The 16,516-nt window shown below is 41.8% G+C and overlaps 1 protein-coding gene across 1 annotated transcript in view; it reads right to left on the minus strand.

Moving 5' to 3' along the window:
* The window catches only part of CCDC187 (coiled-coil domain containing 187), a 141,798-nt gene that overhangs the window by 89,545 nt on the left and 35,737 nt on the right, over nucleotides 1–16,516 (minus strand). Inside the window, 3 exon segments of the mRNA XM_089677075.1 lie at nucleotides 3,737–3,847; nucleotides 5,759–6,402; nucleotides 9,440–9,530. Of these exon segments, the coding sequence (XP_089533201.1) occupies nucleotides 3,737–3,847; nucleotides 5,759–6,402; nucleotides 9,440–9,530 (846 nt within the window).

A 16,516-nucleotide genomic window follows, 5' to 3' on the forward strand; every position in this document is an offset into this window, starting at 1 on the left:
GAAACAATGGCCATGAAGTACGTTTTTTTTATTCCGATTCTGTAGACCTAGGTAAGTCTGAAATTTAACTGAAAACCTAAGTAGGATTGAAATGTAACTCTAGTCAAACAGCTGAATATACAGTTAGAGCACAGGTATAAATGCCTATCTTAGGTGCTAAAGTAATGGGGGGATTTATCAATAATTTATGGTTTTGTTAGGAACACATAAATATATAACAGAAAGTGTTTTTATATAGTTTACCCTTAATGTCCATTTCCAGGCAAAACATTGTTTTACAATATAGCTGGGAAAGGGAAAACCTCTGTCAGGTTTTTATTGCTACCTGTGTCCTTAGTAGGGAGAGTAACCCTGGCAATTGGGTGTCATAAAGACAGGAAGTGAAGGGATATCTCTCCAATGAAGACAGAGACAACTCTATGTATCTTCTTCCAGTGGTACCTGACCCCCCCCCCCCCCTCGCATTTCTTGTCTGGGTGTGACTAATACAGGAAGTAGGGAGGCTATCTCCAGCACAGACAACATTAAAAACCCCACATAGCAATTCCCTCCATACTTCAAGAATTTAAAAACTTTGGTTAACTAAGTAGCTTTAAAGTTAAAATGTTACTAAACCCAGGACCCTGCATCCAGTATATCTGGTCTCCCACAGTACACAGAACATGGAAATGCAATTATTTTAGTAAATATAAACTGCTAAATACCTTTTCTCATCAGAAGTTAGAGCAGTCTTGTGACTTCTATCAGTGGTCTATCAGACAAGCACTAGCTAATGCTTGTGGGAGGAGTTTTCTTTCTGCTCTAGGAGGATGCAAAGCCCTGACCTCTGTCTGACCAGTGCTGATTCGCCCTGTGCTGATCACATGCATTCTCCCAAGCAAAAAAAACCTCTCTTGCAATACACACCAAACTGAGCATGTGCCAAATGCCTACGGTTCAGTCTGTCTTATCAGGAGATAAGAGGTGGACGCTTGAACAAGGGGAGGAAGAGAGCAGTCAGGATCAAACAGCCTTTTTACACAATGCAGAGGATTAACCCCTTAGGTTACAGAGCGAGTATAACAAGCATGCTTTACTGCATATACAGGCTGATTTTACTGTTGTGAGTTTAGTAACACTTTAACCTCTCCAAATCAGAAATCCTCAATGTTTCTCTTCCTAACTTGACTATTCAGCTCCTTAAAAACAATTTCCTGTTCTGGATTTTCTCCACATCTCTGAAATACCTAGGGGTCCATAACCCATTAGATCTTTCCTGCCTTTTCTTCCTCATTATTGAACCCCTCTTCCACAAGACTGTTTCTGATCTCAAAAACTATGACAGGAAAGCACTTTCCTGGTTTAGAATACATGTTCTCAAGATGGACATTACTGCAAAATTTCTATATCTATTTTAAACCGTCCCAATCAGGGTCCTTGCTTTCTTCCTTAAAAAAATACAGAACTTATCTTCTTAAGATGACCTTGGTTAAATCTTAAAGTACTGTCCCTGCCTAAAGATAAAGGCGGATCAAGCACCCCAGACATTGTATTGTGTTACCAAGCATTGGTCTTGGTTAGGCTCCTCTACCTATATCCATAGCACTCCATTAAAGTTGTGGGTTCAGGTCAAACAATATTTGATCCCACGCGATTTTTGGGCTATCCCACAGACCTTACCATAGAAGCATAAGGACATAGGCTCTTACCTATTTCAAGTTTAAGTCAGACTTTATACCTGGGATGGGATGAGATGGGACAGGCTGATCACTTCTTTGAACATCTCCACCTATGTGGTTACAATGACACCTCTATTTGTAAAACCCTCTTTTTTCCTAGCTCTATGCATAGTTCAAAAATTGGACCCTGAAATAAAGTCTCACACCGCCAGCTTGCAATATTTCCCTCAGGCCATCTTTCATCTTGCCTCTGTTATTACTGCTCACTTGCATGGCTCAGAGTTTTGGTTCCTGAACCAATAACTCACCTACTTCTTCTAATCAATGCCTGAAAGATGAAGGATGACATCTTGCCTCACCTCCTTTGAGGAATTATTGTTGATGATTCCCTCCTACACACTTAGTTTCCCAAATTTATTCAATACTGTTCTCTATCTCCTATACAAATTTCCCAGCTTATACATATATAGTGTAAAGAGAACTAGACACTACATTTGACCCCAATGATTGGGAGAAAGCGTTTATCCTCTCACATAAACTCTGTTGCTAGCGCTGCCCAAGAAAAAAATTTCAAAATTCTCACCAATTGGTATACAGTAGATGTCCAGACATCCTTCACTGTTTATACCTGTCTCTACCTTATGCTTGTTGAAGGTGTCAAGGTTTGGTAAGTAACATGACCTATATTTGGGCCCTTTGCCCCCTCATAACAGGGTTTTGGGAAGCTATACTAAACATTTACCATAATGTAACAGTTACCCAAATCCCGCCTATCCCCCCATACTTCTTTTATCCATGATACTTGGATCCATCAGAGAAGAAAAAAGATGTATCTCTGTCATTTTTTGATGGCTACTAGGGCTGTCATTCCCTGTCACTGGAGATCCCCTCAGACTCCAACTACAACTGAATGGGCATTAGAATTGGACACTATTTTAAATCTGGCACGTTTACTAGCATATTCTCCAAACTTATAAAGAAAAAAATGAATATAGGCTCTATCTTACCCCTACTATTCAAAAAGTATTATCGCAAAAAGTGTATGAAACATACTCAATGATGGCATTCAATTGGTAAAAACATCTATTGTACCTTTATTGAACTAAACAGAAAACACATTACCCTGGACAAACAAATAACAGATATATATAACAATCTGCCCAACACCAGATCACCAGTAGTTATACCAATTATATATTATATACTGTATAGGCCCTTTATATATGTATTTGCTTGTGTGTTTATATATGTATATATGGTGGCCACCAGAAATAACCAACTGGATTTGTTGTAGCTCACTGCTTTAACAAGGTGTTATATAAGGGTAAGAACCCTATAACAAGGTCTCATTGGGTCCTTCAATATATCAGAATACTTCTTAATAATACACAAGTGATGTTAAATATTCAATGCAATCATGTATATCAAGACTCAATAGTAAAGATGCAGTAAATTCTTAGGAACTGAACTGCCAGTTTATGCTCTATGAAGGACATCAAGGTTTTATTCCCTTCCAAAAGGTTGGTCTGTGATCTAGAGGAGATACTATGGTCCATATATGGTTCCAATTTACTGATTGCTTCCTTCTCACAGATGGCAATCAATAGGTTTTTTTTACCTTGCTTACCCTCCCCCCCCATTCTACCCTTTCTATTCTATTCTTTTGTTAGACCTTTTAATTTCTACGTTTCTGCTTCTATTATCAGATGGGATTCAGTTTATTCCATAAACTGACTGGATGGAGATATCTGTAAATAGCAGTTAATTTTGTAATTTGTAACTTTTGCACTGGACCATTTTATTCCAGTTTTCACAAGAGGCCTTAGTCTTATCACCTCTCCACAAATTCTGGTCCATACTCCCTTCACTGTGTTTTGGATTGTAGCTTGATGTTCATGGACAAATTAATATTTCCAATGTTTCTTCTGATTTTGTTATGAAACCTCAATAAAATAAGATTGAACTAAAAACGTAACAGAAGTTTTGACTCTTCTACTACTTTCACCTCATTAGCACTCAGTTGGTATTCCACATGTCTCTACCAAACTACATATGTTCTTACAGGGTGTCCTACTAACCTTGTAAATGGTCTGCTCTTTGAGTATTTTGGTCCGTTTTCTTCATATTTTCCTTTTTCTTGGTGACAGCAGACTCGTCAGGATGCACTTGTTGGTTGGAAGCACTGAATCCTTTCAGATCAAAATATGGTTACCTAACTAAATTCGGTCTACAAACTGGTGTTAATCACAACCAAATAAAAAGACATGTTCCAAAAATGTTTGTTTAAAATATGTTACAGGAACATATCTGGAACCCCAGGTGAAGACTTCCCTGACTGTTTATAGAAAAGTTACCTCAGATTTTATCAGAGCTGTACGCCTTTAAACCTAGACCGCTCCCCTGTTGAATTCCCGTTGTAATATTACCTTTTAGACTATTACCTTCATATAAATTTGCTGTGCGGAGAACAACAAAAAGATTCTATCAGGAAACTAATATAGCTAATGCTCAGTTCTGAGAATCTAATGCTCATTCCCATGCATATCTGCTAATGCTCGTGTACATGTGGACAAGCTCAGGCTAGTAAGAACAATGGACTGACACGTAGGAGCAATTCTGTGCGCCAATGTGCAGCGATGCGCACATCCACATGCATTGGCGCCAATTTGTCTATTTAAGGGAGATCCTGCTGCGTGCTAATTGCTGGATGTTCTTAAGCTTACTGCTTTGATCCTGCTTTTGTTGGCTGATCTTCTATTGCTGACCTGGCTTGTTCCTGACCTTGCTCTGAGTATTCTGGCCTCAGCTTGCTTCTGACTATTCTCTGCCTGCTTCCCTGGTGCTGACTTCAGCCTGCTACTGGACTTTGCTCTGCCTGCTTCCCTGGTCCTGACCTCAGCCTGCTCCCTGACTTTGCTGCTGTCTCACCGTGTATGACCCTGGTTCACCTTGACTATGTCCCTTCTACCAAGCCACCAGCACCTGTGCTTCTTTGAGCCTTGTACCTCTGTCACCACATTCAGGGGTGCTTGGACCAGAGCCACAAGGTACGTCCTCTCATCAACTCAACCTCCAAACAAGGTATATGACACTCTCATTTCCAACAATAAATGCAGATATACTATTAAACGAAACATACAGTATGTAATCTGTATCCAATCTTTTTATTGTCAAAAATGGCATTAAACAGATTGTCAGATGTTTATTCTATTTATTATTGTTGTTCTTTCTGAAAACACAGTCTTTCTTTCAGATACATGAGTATCTACCGCCAAAACTCATTTTGTTTCGGATACAGCAGAGACGGATTAGAACCTCTGTCAGGCTTTTATTGTCCTCACTGGGGAGATTTCCCATAACTTCCCATCAGGATAGGAACTGATAGAAAAACTCTACAACAAAGACAAGAACAGTAGTAGAGTGGGGTAGGGAAAGGACTTCTGAGAGTCTCTTTGTGCCTTCCTGACCTAGTGACAATCAATCCCCTATTTATTTCCTAGTGTCATAGTAAGTGGAGGAAAAGTATGGGGTTACAGAAAGTTTAACTCTTCCCTTCTTTATCCAAAATAAAAAAATTAAAACAATATCTACTTTTCCCATGATGGGGTATTCTAATCGCAGTGTTTACAGTGCCTTATATATCAACTAATTATGCCCATCTACATCTTCAAAGAGCATACATTTGTGAAGACAGAAATCCTGAGCTGTATTCTTGTTCTGGGTCAGTAATGAAGAAAATGTTAAAATCAATGGACTGGCATTGCATTCAGGCCATTAACACTTTTAGAGGTGGATTAGCAAGGGCAATCTATGTATTTCTCCCAGCACAGGTTCTCTTTAAACTCTTGCTGTATTTTCCTTTATTTGTTCTTCTCGGTTCATCTAGAGTACGCCACAGTATGACAAATGGACTTTTGGCATGTGCTGCTTCCAAGAAATTGAAATATATGCCACTCAAAATATTTTCATATCTAAATGAAGACTCAAAACATAGATCTACCACTGCTGACAATTAGAAGGATGAAGTGTCCCTAGGAGTAAATTAAACTGCCATACTGTCAGGATTTGTCAAAGAAGGAGAAACAAGAGGACAAGCTTACCTTTGTAAACAGGCGGCGGTGGCCCGAATGTCACCTTGCGAATTTTCTGCGTGTTCATTACTTTGCGAGCCAGCTCTGGGTTTTGGCGAGATTTTGTTAAGTTCTTCTTTACTGCTTCTTGTCGCCTCTTTTGCTCTCTAATCCTTTCTTTAAGCCTCTCCAGTTTGCTGCTAGGAGATCTGCTTTTTAAGGATTCTAGATTCTGAGCGTAAAGGTCTTTATTTGGAGACAGTAGAGGTGTAAAGGCAACTATGGAAGAGCAATGTGAAATTGCATTTTGAACATGTGAAGCAGAAAGAGGACTGGTTATTGTTAAGTAAGAGTTTATCACTTGAACTTCATCTTCTGCATATGCAACTTGAAGATTTGATTCAGCACTCTCCAGAACTTCTTCCACACATTCATTCGCAAAATATTTTTCCTCAGTGGTTCTGCTACCACTGATATTGTCAAAGGTTTCCATTTCTAAACTGTTCTGGGGATAAGTGCTTAAGGGGTATTTTTCTATACATCCACTCAGGTTGTGACCAGCTAAATAGTGTTCAGCTTGGTCTAGAGACTGCGTCAGTGCGTTCCCACTGGACGAAACAAGCAGGGGATTCAAGGTGGACATTAGATTGCCACTGTGTCCATCTGGTTCTTTTCTACAAGCAAAAGATGTGGTAAATTTAGAAGAATCAACAAAAGAAAAGAGAAGTAAAACAGCAGTGTCAAAACTGAGGTTTTGGATACAGTTCCTTGGGCAGGTGTGTTCACAAGGCTGAATATTACCAGTGAATTTGTTTATGTTGCAACACAGTTGGTAGTTTTTGTTTGTGGGATAAATGGACAGGAAGGGCTCATTCAGAATTGCAGCCAGGAGGCGGTAAAAGCAGGTGTTTGAGTTGCAGTTTTACAGACCCCCTGACTGCACACCTGAACAAAGACATGCAGGTGCTCAGGGCTGTAAACATGCAAAAATTAAATCCCATGTTGCATTCAGCTGGCAGTACCAGCACTGAATGTAACCCTTTAAAGTTAATGGGGATACGCTGAAACCGCCCTTCAATGTACAAAGTTGCAATGCGGTGGTTTAGCCTTTTCAGGGTAAGACCCCCATTCACACCTTTGTAGCTCAAAGCTTGAAAACTCTTATGAAACAATGTAATGTAACAAATGATGGCCATTCTTATAAGCACTCATGCGCCTGTAGCCTGACCTCTAGTACTTTTTCATTGGTTAAAAGCAAAACGGCCTGAAACTTGAATATGTAAAATGCTTAAAAGACACTTCTAAAAACAGTGGTACACTCTAAAAAAAAAAAAAAAACCCTAAACATAGTTCTGCTCAGGTGTGACTACAGCCTAAAAACAGGTGGGGAGGAGGTAACATATTACCACACAGCCGCCTAATCACTATGAATCATTTTTCAGTGGGGCAGCATGAGCTACCGTATGTAAGTACTAGCCTGAAGTCCCCCGTGTGTTGGATAATTTTGCCTCGTGCCATTTCTGGTTTTCAAAATTTTTAAATATCCTGAAATGTTTGCAAATTCTCAGGAAATGTCATTAATATGTATTATTACATACATCAGGCATGAAAAGTCATTTAAGTATAGTTTCCTTTCAATATTTCATAAAAACTGAATTATTTGTTACAACAGCACACAGGTTTTTAAAAGGTAGCTGGATTAAGATGAGCAGCATTGTCTTTGTCCACGGATGGTGATGAAAGTAAATGAATACCAGGTAAGGTAGCCATACACAGCTTGCTTTTCTCTTATTCAGCCTGCTAACAGTGTGGATGGAGGAATATCCACTGCTGGCTATTGTATTCACGCAGCCACGGCACCCATGGGTGCCTGAATACCTGAACAGTGACTGTATCTGATAGGGTGCAGTAATAATTTTATGCTTGCCTCAGTTGACTCTTGAATTAAATTTTAACAAGCTTGGTGGTGCTTGCAATGCCAACCACAGCTTGAATTGCAGCAGATTCACAAAGTGTCTATGAACAGCCTTAAGCTGACCATGCAGTAATCAAATTTATTATGTTTTCTAATTAACCAGCTGAAATTAGTTTAGTGGGTAGCCCTGTCAACCCCTTCATACGCAACATCCCTTGACTGAAAGTCAGGTGGAAAAATGACGGCCAAGCAACACCTACAACATTCAATCAGATGTTTGAGTATTTTGACAGGCAGCACAGCCAGCTGTCAAAACACCATAGCCTTAGGCTAGGTTCACACTCATACGGTGCGGTACATCGCATGTGATTCGCACAGGGACTGCACCGCATTTCTGTGCAAATCACAAGTGAATTGTGTTTGCGCTGTAATTTGAGCCATATATTTTGTATGGCTCAAATCACACCGCATCCGCACCAAAAAGATGCAGGACCCTTTTTTGGGCTCGCACTAGAAACGGATCACATGGGTATTCACACCTTTGCGATCTGATTCTTCACATCGTATCGCGGACTGATTTCAGGGTGTTGTTAACATACACACCCACAGCAGTTTGCATGAATGGGGTATGATTTTGATGCGGTGCGGAATTCGCACAGAAAACGCTGCGCATTCTGGACCGCATCAGTGTGAACCCAGGATTAGCAGGAGATTCGTCCTTCCATGCTGTGCAACGTAGATGGAGGAATCTGTTAGATTTTTTTCTGTGCAGCACGTAGGCTGAAATGAACAAAAATATATAGCCAGCTTATCTGCGTTCATACTGTATAAACATTCTAAAGATTTTATTTACAGGAAGTGCCACACACTGGGTATTTACTTTAAAGTAGATCTAAAGGAAAACTTTTTTTTCATTTGGATAGAACAAGGGGGGTCATAACCCCCGTCAGTTTTTATTCTGCTGTGTCCCATTGGGGAGACTTTCCTTCACTTCTTCTCCCATAGCCAAAACTGGAAGTAAGAGGAAGTCTTTCCAAAAAGAGGGAATCCCTAGTTGTCAACAGGATTCTCAGAACTAGTGTTCCATTGAAAGCTTATCCCTGTATTTCTATTGAGGATAGCCCAAAATTTGGGATTTTCTTTTACTTTCACTTTCAGTGATAACGGTATCAGGACAAATAAATAGGGTGAATGTCTCTAATGGGGACACCTGAGGTGTTCTAATCTCTCTCCACTATATCCGAAACTAAACCATGATTTGCCTTCAGCTAAACTTTAATATACGTTTTCCTCTAACATAATTGTTAATTGTTTTTTTCTTAAAGTATATATAAACTCAGTACATTCTCATACAATATTTAGCATGTTAATATACAGTGTTTTTTAAACTTTTTACATCTGCAGCTTTTATCTGTAAGACTACACAGTGAGCCTACCACTTGTTTAGGCACTTCATGTTATGAGGTTAAACTCTCGCCTGCATTTTCATCCTGTCAAATGCACACCTGGTAGGAAGACTACGGTCAGCCATGCCAACACACATTGTGCGGGCATAGTCCACTGCTGTCAAAATCAGTAAGCCAGTGCTGAGCAAGATTGTGCAGTTGCAGCTGAAGCAAGTGTTGGCATGAAATGGCTAAAAGGGGCTGCAGGAGATCAGCAGCAATGAGACTAAATAAAAGCATGAAAATAGTATTTTATGAGAAAAAAACATGGCATTTGATCAGGATGCACAGTGCTTTGCAAAATAAATGCCATTCTCTTGGGTTTAGGTTTACTTTAATGAATATTCTCACCTATATAAAGTGAATGGCTGCTCTGATATGCTTGGAATCTCCTCCTCTTGTTCGTGATATACAGGATTGCTGATTTCTTCAGATTGTGTTTCTGGACCAAGAAAACAAATGTTTGCCTTTAAGTTCTACGTTTGATCAGCAGCCCCTCTTAACTGGCAGCCAAATTAAATAATCTGATCACCAGGCAGGTTACAACTTGTCCTTCTACACATTCCTTCTGGAAATATATTTGTCTATTATCAAGAACCAAAGAAAGGCTGGCACTTCGCCTTGGCACATAAAGCACTCTGTTGTGCCCAGGATAACTTGTCAGCTCTCACATAGAAGGCAACTGCACAATGTGATCTGCTAAAGTACCACAAGGCCAATGTTACAGCTTGGCTTAGATTAAGTGCTCAACCAATTAATTCAGCGTGAACATGGCGGCCAAGGAGGGCGCGAGGTAGTAGCTTCCCGCTAGGCTCCGCTTCCTGACCTCCCCAGGGGCCCTCTAGATGAAGTTTAGGAGGGGCAGACTCACCGGAGTACGGGGGGCAGTGGTGGAGCAATCGGTGGGTCGGTGATGTGAGGAGCGGTGAGGTGGAGAAGGAGATCGATCCCCCCGAGCCTCACGTAACAACGAGCTGGGTTGCCGGGAAACAAGGTGACGAGGCGGGATCACGTGGTAAGCCGCGGAGGATCACTGGGAGGAAAAAAAGCCGGCCGGCGTCCCGAGGAGAGCAGGAGGTGCCGGTTCGCTCCTGGCTTCGTTCCCTGGCTTGCTGTACGGGCTTAGACCCAGCCTGCTGCTAAAGGATGGACCCCAAATAGAAGTGAGCTATAAAAGAAAGGCCCAGGAGACCCGGAGGAATCCCCCTGAGGACTGAGCATCTGAAGAAAGCCCTCCACCCGAAGAACGTTGAAAGAGAAGGGTGAGTGAGAGCGGCTGGGGCATACTGTGTGCTGATATCCTTAGTGGTATAGAGGAGGAAAGGGTGAAGGAGAGGACTGGGGGATTCCCAAGGGCCATGAAGGAGTGAAGAGAAGAGGACCAAGGTAACTTAGAAAAACAAAGAAAAAAGGAAAAATAGTAGGCAAGGCTGGGTCAAAAAATATAGACAATTCAATATCTTCCTGTCTTGAGTTTATAGAAGAAAATAAGACCCATAGAAGACATGAAGAATAAAGGAGTTAAAGGAAGTGGGCTCAAAGGGTCTCAAACGGGTACAATTAAGAAATATACATCCCAAGGAAACGTTACTCCAGAAAGGGCGCAAGGCGCAAGTGAAAAGGGTGAAAGGGAAACTAGTCTGGGAAATAGCCCTAGATGGCATGAATAGTAGTTGCAGTCAACAAATAGCGGATATTATGGAGAAGAAAGAATCTGACAGTGAATTACAAGTACCAAATAAGAAAGAGATGACAGAAATGTTTCCAAGTTTGGAGAAAATGATAAAGCAAGAAATGACAACTATTCGTAATGATTTAGGTCAGCTGTTATTGAGAGTGGAAGAAACGGAGGAGAAAGTTAAAAATCAGGCCCAAACCATAGTCAATTTAGAAAAGAAGATAACAAATATGGGGAATGTTCAGAAAAAATAGCTTTATAGGATGGAATTACAAGAAAATAAAGAAAGGAGGAGCAATCTCAGGGTACGAGGAATTCCAGAGACTGCAAAAGGGGAAGCATTGTATGAATTAGTTTGCAGAATTTTAAACTCCATAATGGACAGGCCCGAACTAGACTTGATTAAATTGGACGGAGTTTTCAGAATAGGAAGGCTCAAACAGGTTACTCGGAGGGAGATACCGAGAGATACAGTTGTCCAATTTCAACAGTATGGGGATAAAGATGAGATCTGGAGGAAGATCAAAGGAAGAGCAACAATTAAGTATGGAGAAATAGATATCCAGATTTTTGCGGACTTAACACCAGAAACTCTGGCGAGAAGGAGATCCCTGAGACCCTTGTTGGAGCAAATGAGAAAACAGAACGTGCAGTATAGATGGGGAACCCCAGCATGCCTAATTGGATGGAGAAATGGAGTTACAGCCTACCTAACGGGGTTAGGGGGGGCAGGTGGAGAGGGAGGGGTTTTAAGGTCAACACTCTGCATGATAGAGGGAGGTATAAAAGCAAGGAAGGAGGAGGAGGAGAAGCAGAAAAAATTAAGAAGGAAGATGGAAGAAATACAGTTTACAACTTATAATGTGAATGGGTTGAATTGTCCTGGGAAAAGATTTAGATTAATTAAAGAGTTACATCACAGAGCATCTTCAGTAGTATTCTTACAGGAGACACATTTTGAGATAGAGTCAAATGTGAAGTTAAAATCTAAATATTATCCAATATGGTATTATGCCGACTCCCCAATTAAAAGAGCAAAAGGGGTTGCAATAGGGTTGGCAAAGAATATAAGGTTCGAGCTGGAGGATAGAAAGACAGATCCGGAGGGGAGATTCTTGTTTTTAAAAGGTAAACTACAAGGAATCGAGTGCACATTAGCCAATATATATTGTCCTACTAAGAAGCCGGAGATGTTCTTGAAGGGTGCGTTGAAAAAACTGATGGACTTTAAAAAAGGCCGTTTGATAGTAGCGGGAGATTTCAATTTTTGTATGGACCCACAAAAGGATGCTACCTCTTCTGTGCAGAGGGAGGGGGGTAGGTCTCTGAGAGTTTTGAAAAAGGTGATCCATGAGTACCAACTGGTGGACATCTGGAGAATTATGCATATGAATGATACATACTATACCTTCTTCTAAAATGCACATGAGATATATTTGAGATTGGATTATATATTAGTAGATCACCAGCTCATTGAATTTCTGGTTAAAGTAGAAATAGAAGTAAGGACACTCTCGGACCACGCACCTGTTATAATGAAAATGGGATGGGGAAGGCGGTGGACAGGAGGTTTAGGATGGAAGTTAAATGAGGCGCTTCTCCTGTATAAGGATACTGCTCAGAAGATTGGGGAAGAGATTAAGCTATATTTTAAGGAGAACGAGAAAGAGGAAGTGTTGATAGCTACAGTTTGGGAGAGCCATAAGGTATATATAAGAGGAATCTTGATTCCGATTGGAGCTAAAAAGAAAAAAGAAAGAAGAGAGAAAATTAGTGGGCTTTTAAAAGAAATATTTGACCTGGAACAGATATATAAGAATAAAATAATAAAAGAAACAAGGCAGAAGTTAATAATTAAGAAAGAAGAAATAGAGACATTGATGGAAGAGGAGAGGAGAAGAGTATATAATAAAGTATTAAGTGAGAGATACAGATGGGGAGATAGACCAGGAAAATATTTAATGAGAGCCCTGAGTAAAAAGAAAAACAGGAATTATATAGATAAAATAAAAAGCCCCAGGGGGGAGTTGGTTCATTCAACTAAAGAGATTATTAAAGTGTTTACGGAGTACTATAGAAAGCTGTACAATATTACCGTATTTGCCGGCGTATAAGACGACTTTTCAACCCCTGAAAATCTTCTGAGAAGTCGGGGGTCGTCTTATACGCCGGTATACGGCGAGCCGGTGTGTCAGGGCGGCACTTTTTCCAGGGGCGGTGTCCTCCAACGGACACTAAGTACAGGGGTGGGCAGAGGGGCTGCTGTACCTTACCTGGCTCCGGTCCCGGTCCCACGATGATCCGGTCCAGGAAGCGCGGCTGCTCCTTCTTTCAGTTCGGCTGCTCGATGGTCGCGCGGCTGCTCGATGGTCGCGCGGCTGCTCGATGGTCGCGCGGCTGCTCGATGGTCGCGCGGCTGCTCGATGGTCGCGCGGCTGCTCGATGGTCGCGCGGCTGCTCGATGGTCGCGCGGCTGCTCGATGGTCGCGCGGCTGCTCGATGGTCGCGCGGCTGCTCGATGGTCGCGCGGCTGCTCGATGGTCGCGCGGCTGCTCGGCTCCACCTCCTCACCGGTGATTGGGTGCCAGCGCACACAGGCGACCAATCACCGGCGAGGAGGCGGAGCCGAACGGCCCCACGAAAATCAAGCTGCCGAACTGAAAGAAGGAGCAGCCGCTCCTCTCCCCCACTGACACTAACGATGGGGCACTATTCCTCCTCGACACTGACACCAACGATGGGGCACTATTCTCCCCACTGACACCAATGATGGGGCACTATTCCTCCTCCCCACTGACACCAATGATGGGGCACTATTCCTCCTCCCCACTGACACCAATGATGGGGCACTATTCTCCCCACTGACACCAACGATGGGACACTATTCCTCCCCCACTGACACCAACGATGGGGCACTATTCCTCCCCCACTGACACCAACGATGGGGCACTATTCCTCCCCCACTGACACCAATGATGGGGCACTATTCCTTCCCCACTGACACCAATTATGGGGCACTATTCCTTCCCCACTGACACCAATGATGGGGCACTATTCCTCCCCCACTGACACCAATGATGGGGCACTATTCCTCCCCCACTGACACCAATGATGGGGCACTTTTCTCCCCACTGATACCAATGATGGGGCACTATTCTCTCCAGTGACACCAACGATGGGGCACTATTCCTCCTCCCCACTGACACCAACGATGGGGCACTATTCCTCCCACTGACTAATGATGGGGCACTATTCCTCCCACTGATACCAATGATGGGGTGCTATTCCTCCCACTGACACCAATGATGGGGCATGATTCCTCCCACTGATACAAATGATGAGGCACTATTCCTCCCACTGACACTAATTATGGGGCACTATTTCATCCACTGACACCAATGATGGGGCACTATTCCTCCCACTGACACTAATGATGGGACACTATTCCTCCCACTGATAACAATGATGGGACACTATTCCTTCCACTGATACCAATGATGGGGCACTATTCCTTCCACTGATACCAATGATGGGGCACTATTCCTCCCACTGATACCAATGATGGGGTGCTATTCCTCCCACTGATACCAATGATGGGGTGCTATTCCTCCCACTGACACCAATGATGGGGCATGATTCCCTCCACTGATACAAATGATGAGGCACTATTCCTCCCACTGACACTAATGATGGGGCACTATTTCATCCACTGACACCAATGATGGGGCACTATTCCTCCCACTGACACTAATGATGGGACACTATTCCTCACACACTGACACTACTGATGGGGCACCATTAGTGCCAGTGGGAGGAGTAGTGCCTCATCATTGGTATCAGTGGGAGGAATAGTGCCCCATCATTGGTGTCAGTGGGAGGAATAGCACCCCATCATTGGAATACCATACTGAAATACCATACCATATTGAAATCAAATCTGATGTTTTTTCATTTTTATTTGGTGTGCGTTGGAAGAGGGGTAGTCTTATACGGCGAGTATAGCCCAAACCCTATATTTTAACAGGAAAAGTAGGGGGTCGTCTTATACGCCCAGTCGTCTTATACGCCGGCAAATACGGTAATTCCCAAGTTCCTTTAAAAGACACTAAAGAGGTGAACATTAAAAAAAGGAAGATATATCTAAAAAATGCAGGCCTACCAAAATTAAGCGAAGCACAATTGAACTCCTTGGATGCAGAAATTACCCAGGAAGAAATAAAAGCAGCACTAAAAAGTACAGGGGCGGGGAAAAGTCCAGGACCAGACGGTTATACCGTGAGGTACTATAAAAAATATAGTGAATTATTATTACCTAAGTTGAAGAAATATATGAATACCTTGGGAAGTGGGATGGAGATGAGGAGAGAATCTTTACAGGCCCATGTAGTGCTTATTCACAAGGAAGGAAAAGATGCTTCTCAGTGCTCTAGCTATAGACCAATTTCATTACTGAACACCGATACTAAGCTGTACGCAAAGGTTTTAGCAAATAGGTTGAAAGATCTAATGCCTGAATGGATACATGGGGATCAGGTGGGCTTTGTCCCAGGGAGGGAGGGTAGAGATAACGGGTTGAGAACTCTGATGCTCATTCAGAAAAGCAGAAAAGGAAAAGCTCCGGTGGTAGTCCTGTCAATCGATGCCGAGAAGGCATTCGATAGAGTTGACTGGGGCTTTATGATGGAATACCCTGGAGGCTCAGGGGATCGGAGTGAAAATGCGAGAGTGCATAGGAAAATTATATAGGTAGCCCACCGCAATTATTAAGGTAAATGGGGAGAGGTTGGAACCCATTGGGATGTCAAATGGAACAAGACAGGGTTGCCCACTGTCCCCTTTGTTGTATGTTCTGTCATTGGAACCCCTGTTGTCAACAATAAGGAATAGCGGAGATGTAAAAGGAATTCAGACAGAAACTACAGAACATAAAGTAGCGGCCTTTGCGGATGACTTGTTGCTGTATGTGGGGAACCCATGGATAACACTTCCAAACTTAATGAAGGTACTGAAGGAATGTGGAGATCTATTGAACTTAAAAATTAACCCAACAAAAACTGAGATTCTGAATATTAATATACCAAAGGGTGAAAAAGAAAAAATACAAAAGGAATTTCCCTTTATATGGAGAGAAAGAGATAGAAAATATCTAGGAATAAAACTCACTGCTTCACATAAATATTTGTATAAACTAAACTATATTTCAATGTTAAATGAGATCAAGGAGGAATTAAAAACATTAGAAGGAGGAAACCCGTCATGGATAGGACGCATAAATCTGATAAAAATGGTAATTGTACCCAAAATACTGTATAGATTTCAAATGGTTCCAATCATACTCACAGAAGCATTTTTTATGAAAAGAATGATAACAAGATATATATGGAGAAATAAAAAACCAAGAATATCCTATGAATCGTTAAGCAGGAGTAAAGAGAAGGGGGGATTGGGATTGCCAGATGTTAAAAGATATTACAAAGCAGTAATTTTAGCAAGAATCTATGATTGGATATATAATTCAAAAGGGAAAAGTTGGGTGAAAATTGAGAATGAACTTAGTGGAACTAGTTTGAGTAAGAGTATATGGGTGCCAGCACAGTATAGAGGAATTAAAGGTAGCACAAGTCTTTACACTTTAAATGTTTTAAGGGTTTGGGATAATTTGCACAAAAATATGAAGTGGGATTTCAATTCTATATTAATGCCACTAGGAAACACAGAGTTTTTCCTTCCGTGCAGAGAAGAGATAACAG

This window comes from Staurois parvus, unplaced genomic scaffold (assembly GCF_062004578.1).
Source record: "Staurois parvus isolate SC_StPar_1 unplaced genomic scaffold, SC_StPar_1.0 ptg000176l, whole genome shotgun sequence".
Lineage (NCBI taxonomy): Eukaryota > Metazoa > Chordata > Amphibia > Anura > Ranidae > Staurois > Staurois parvus.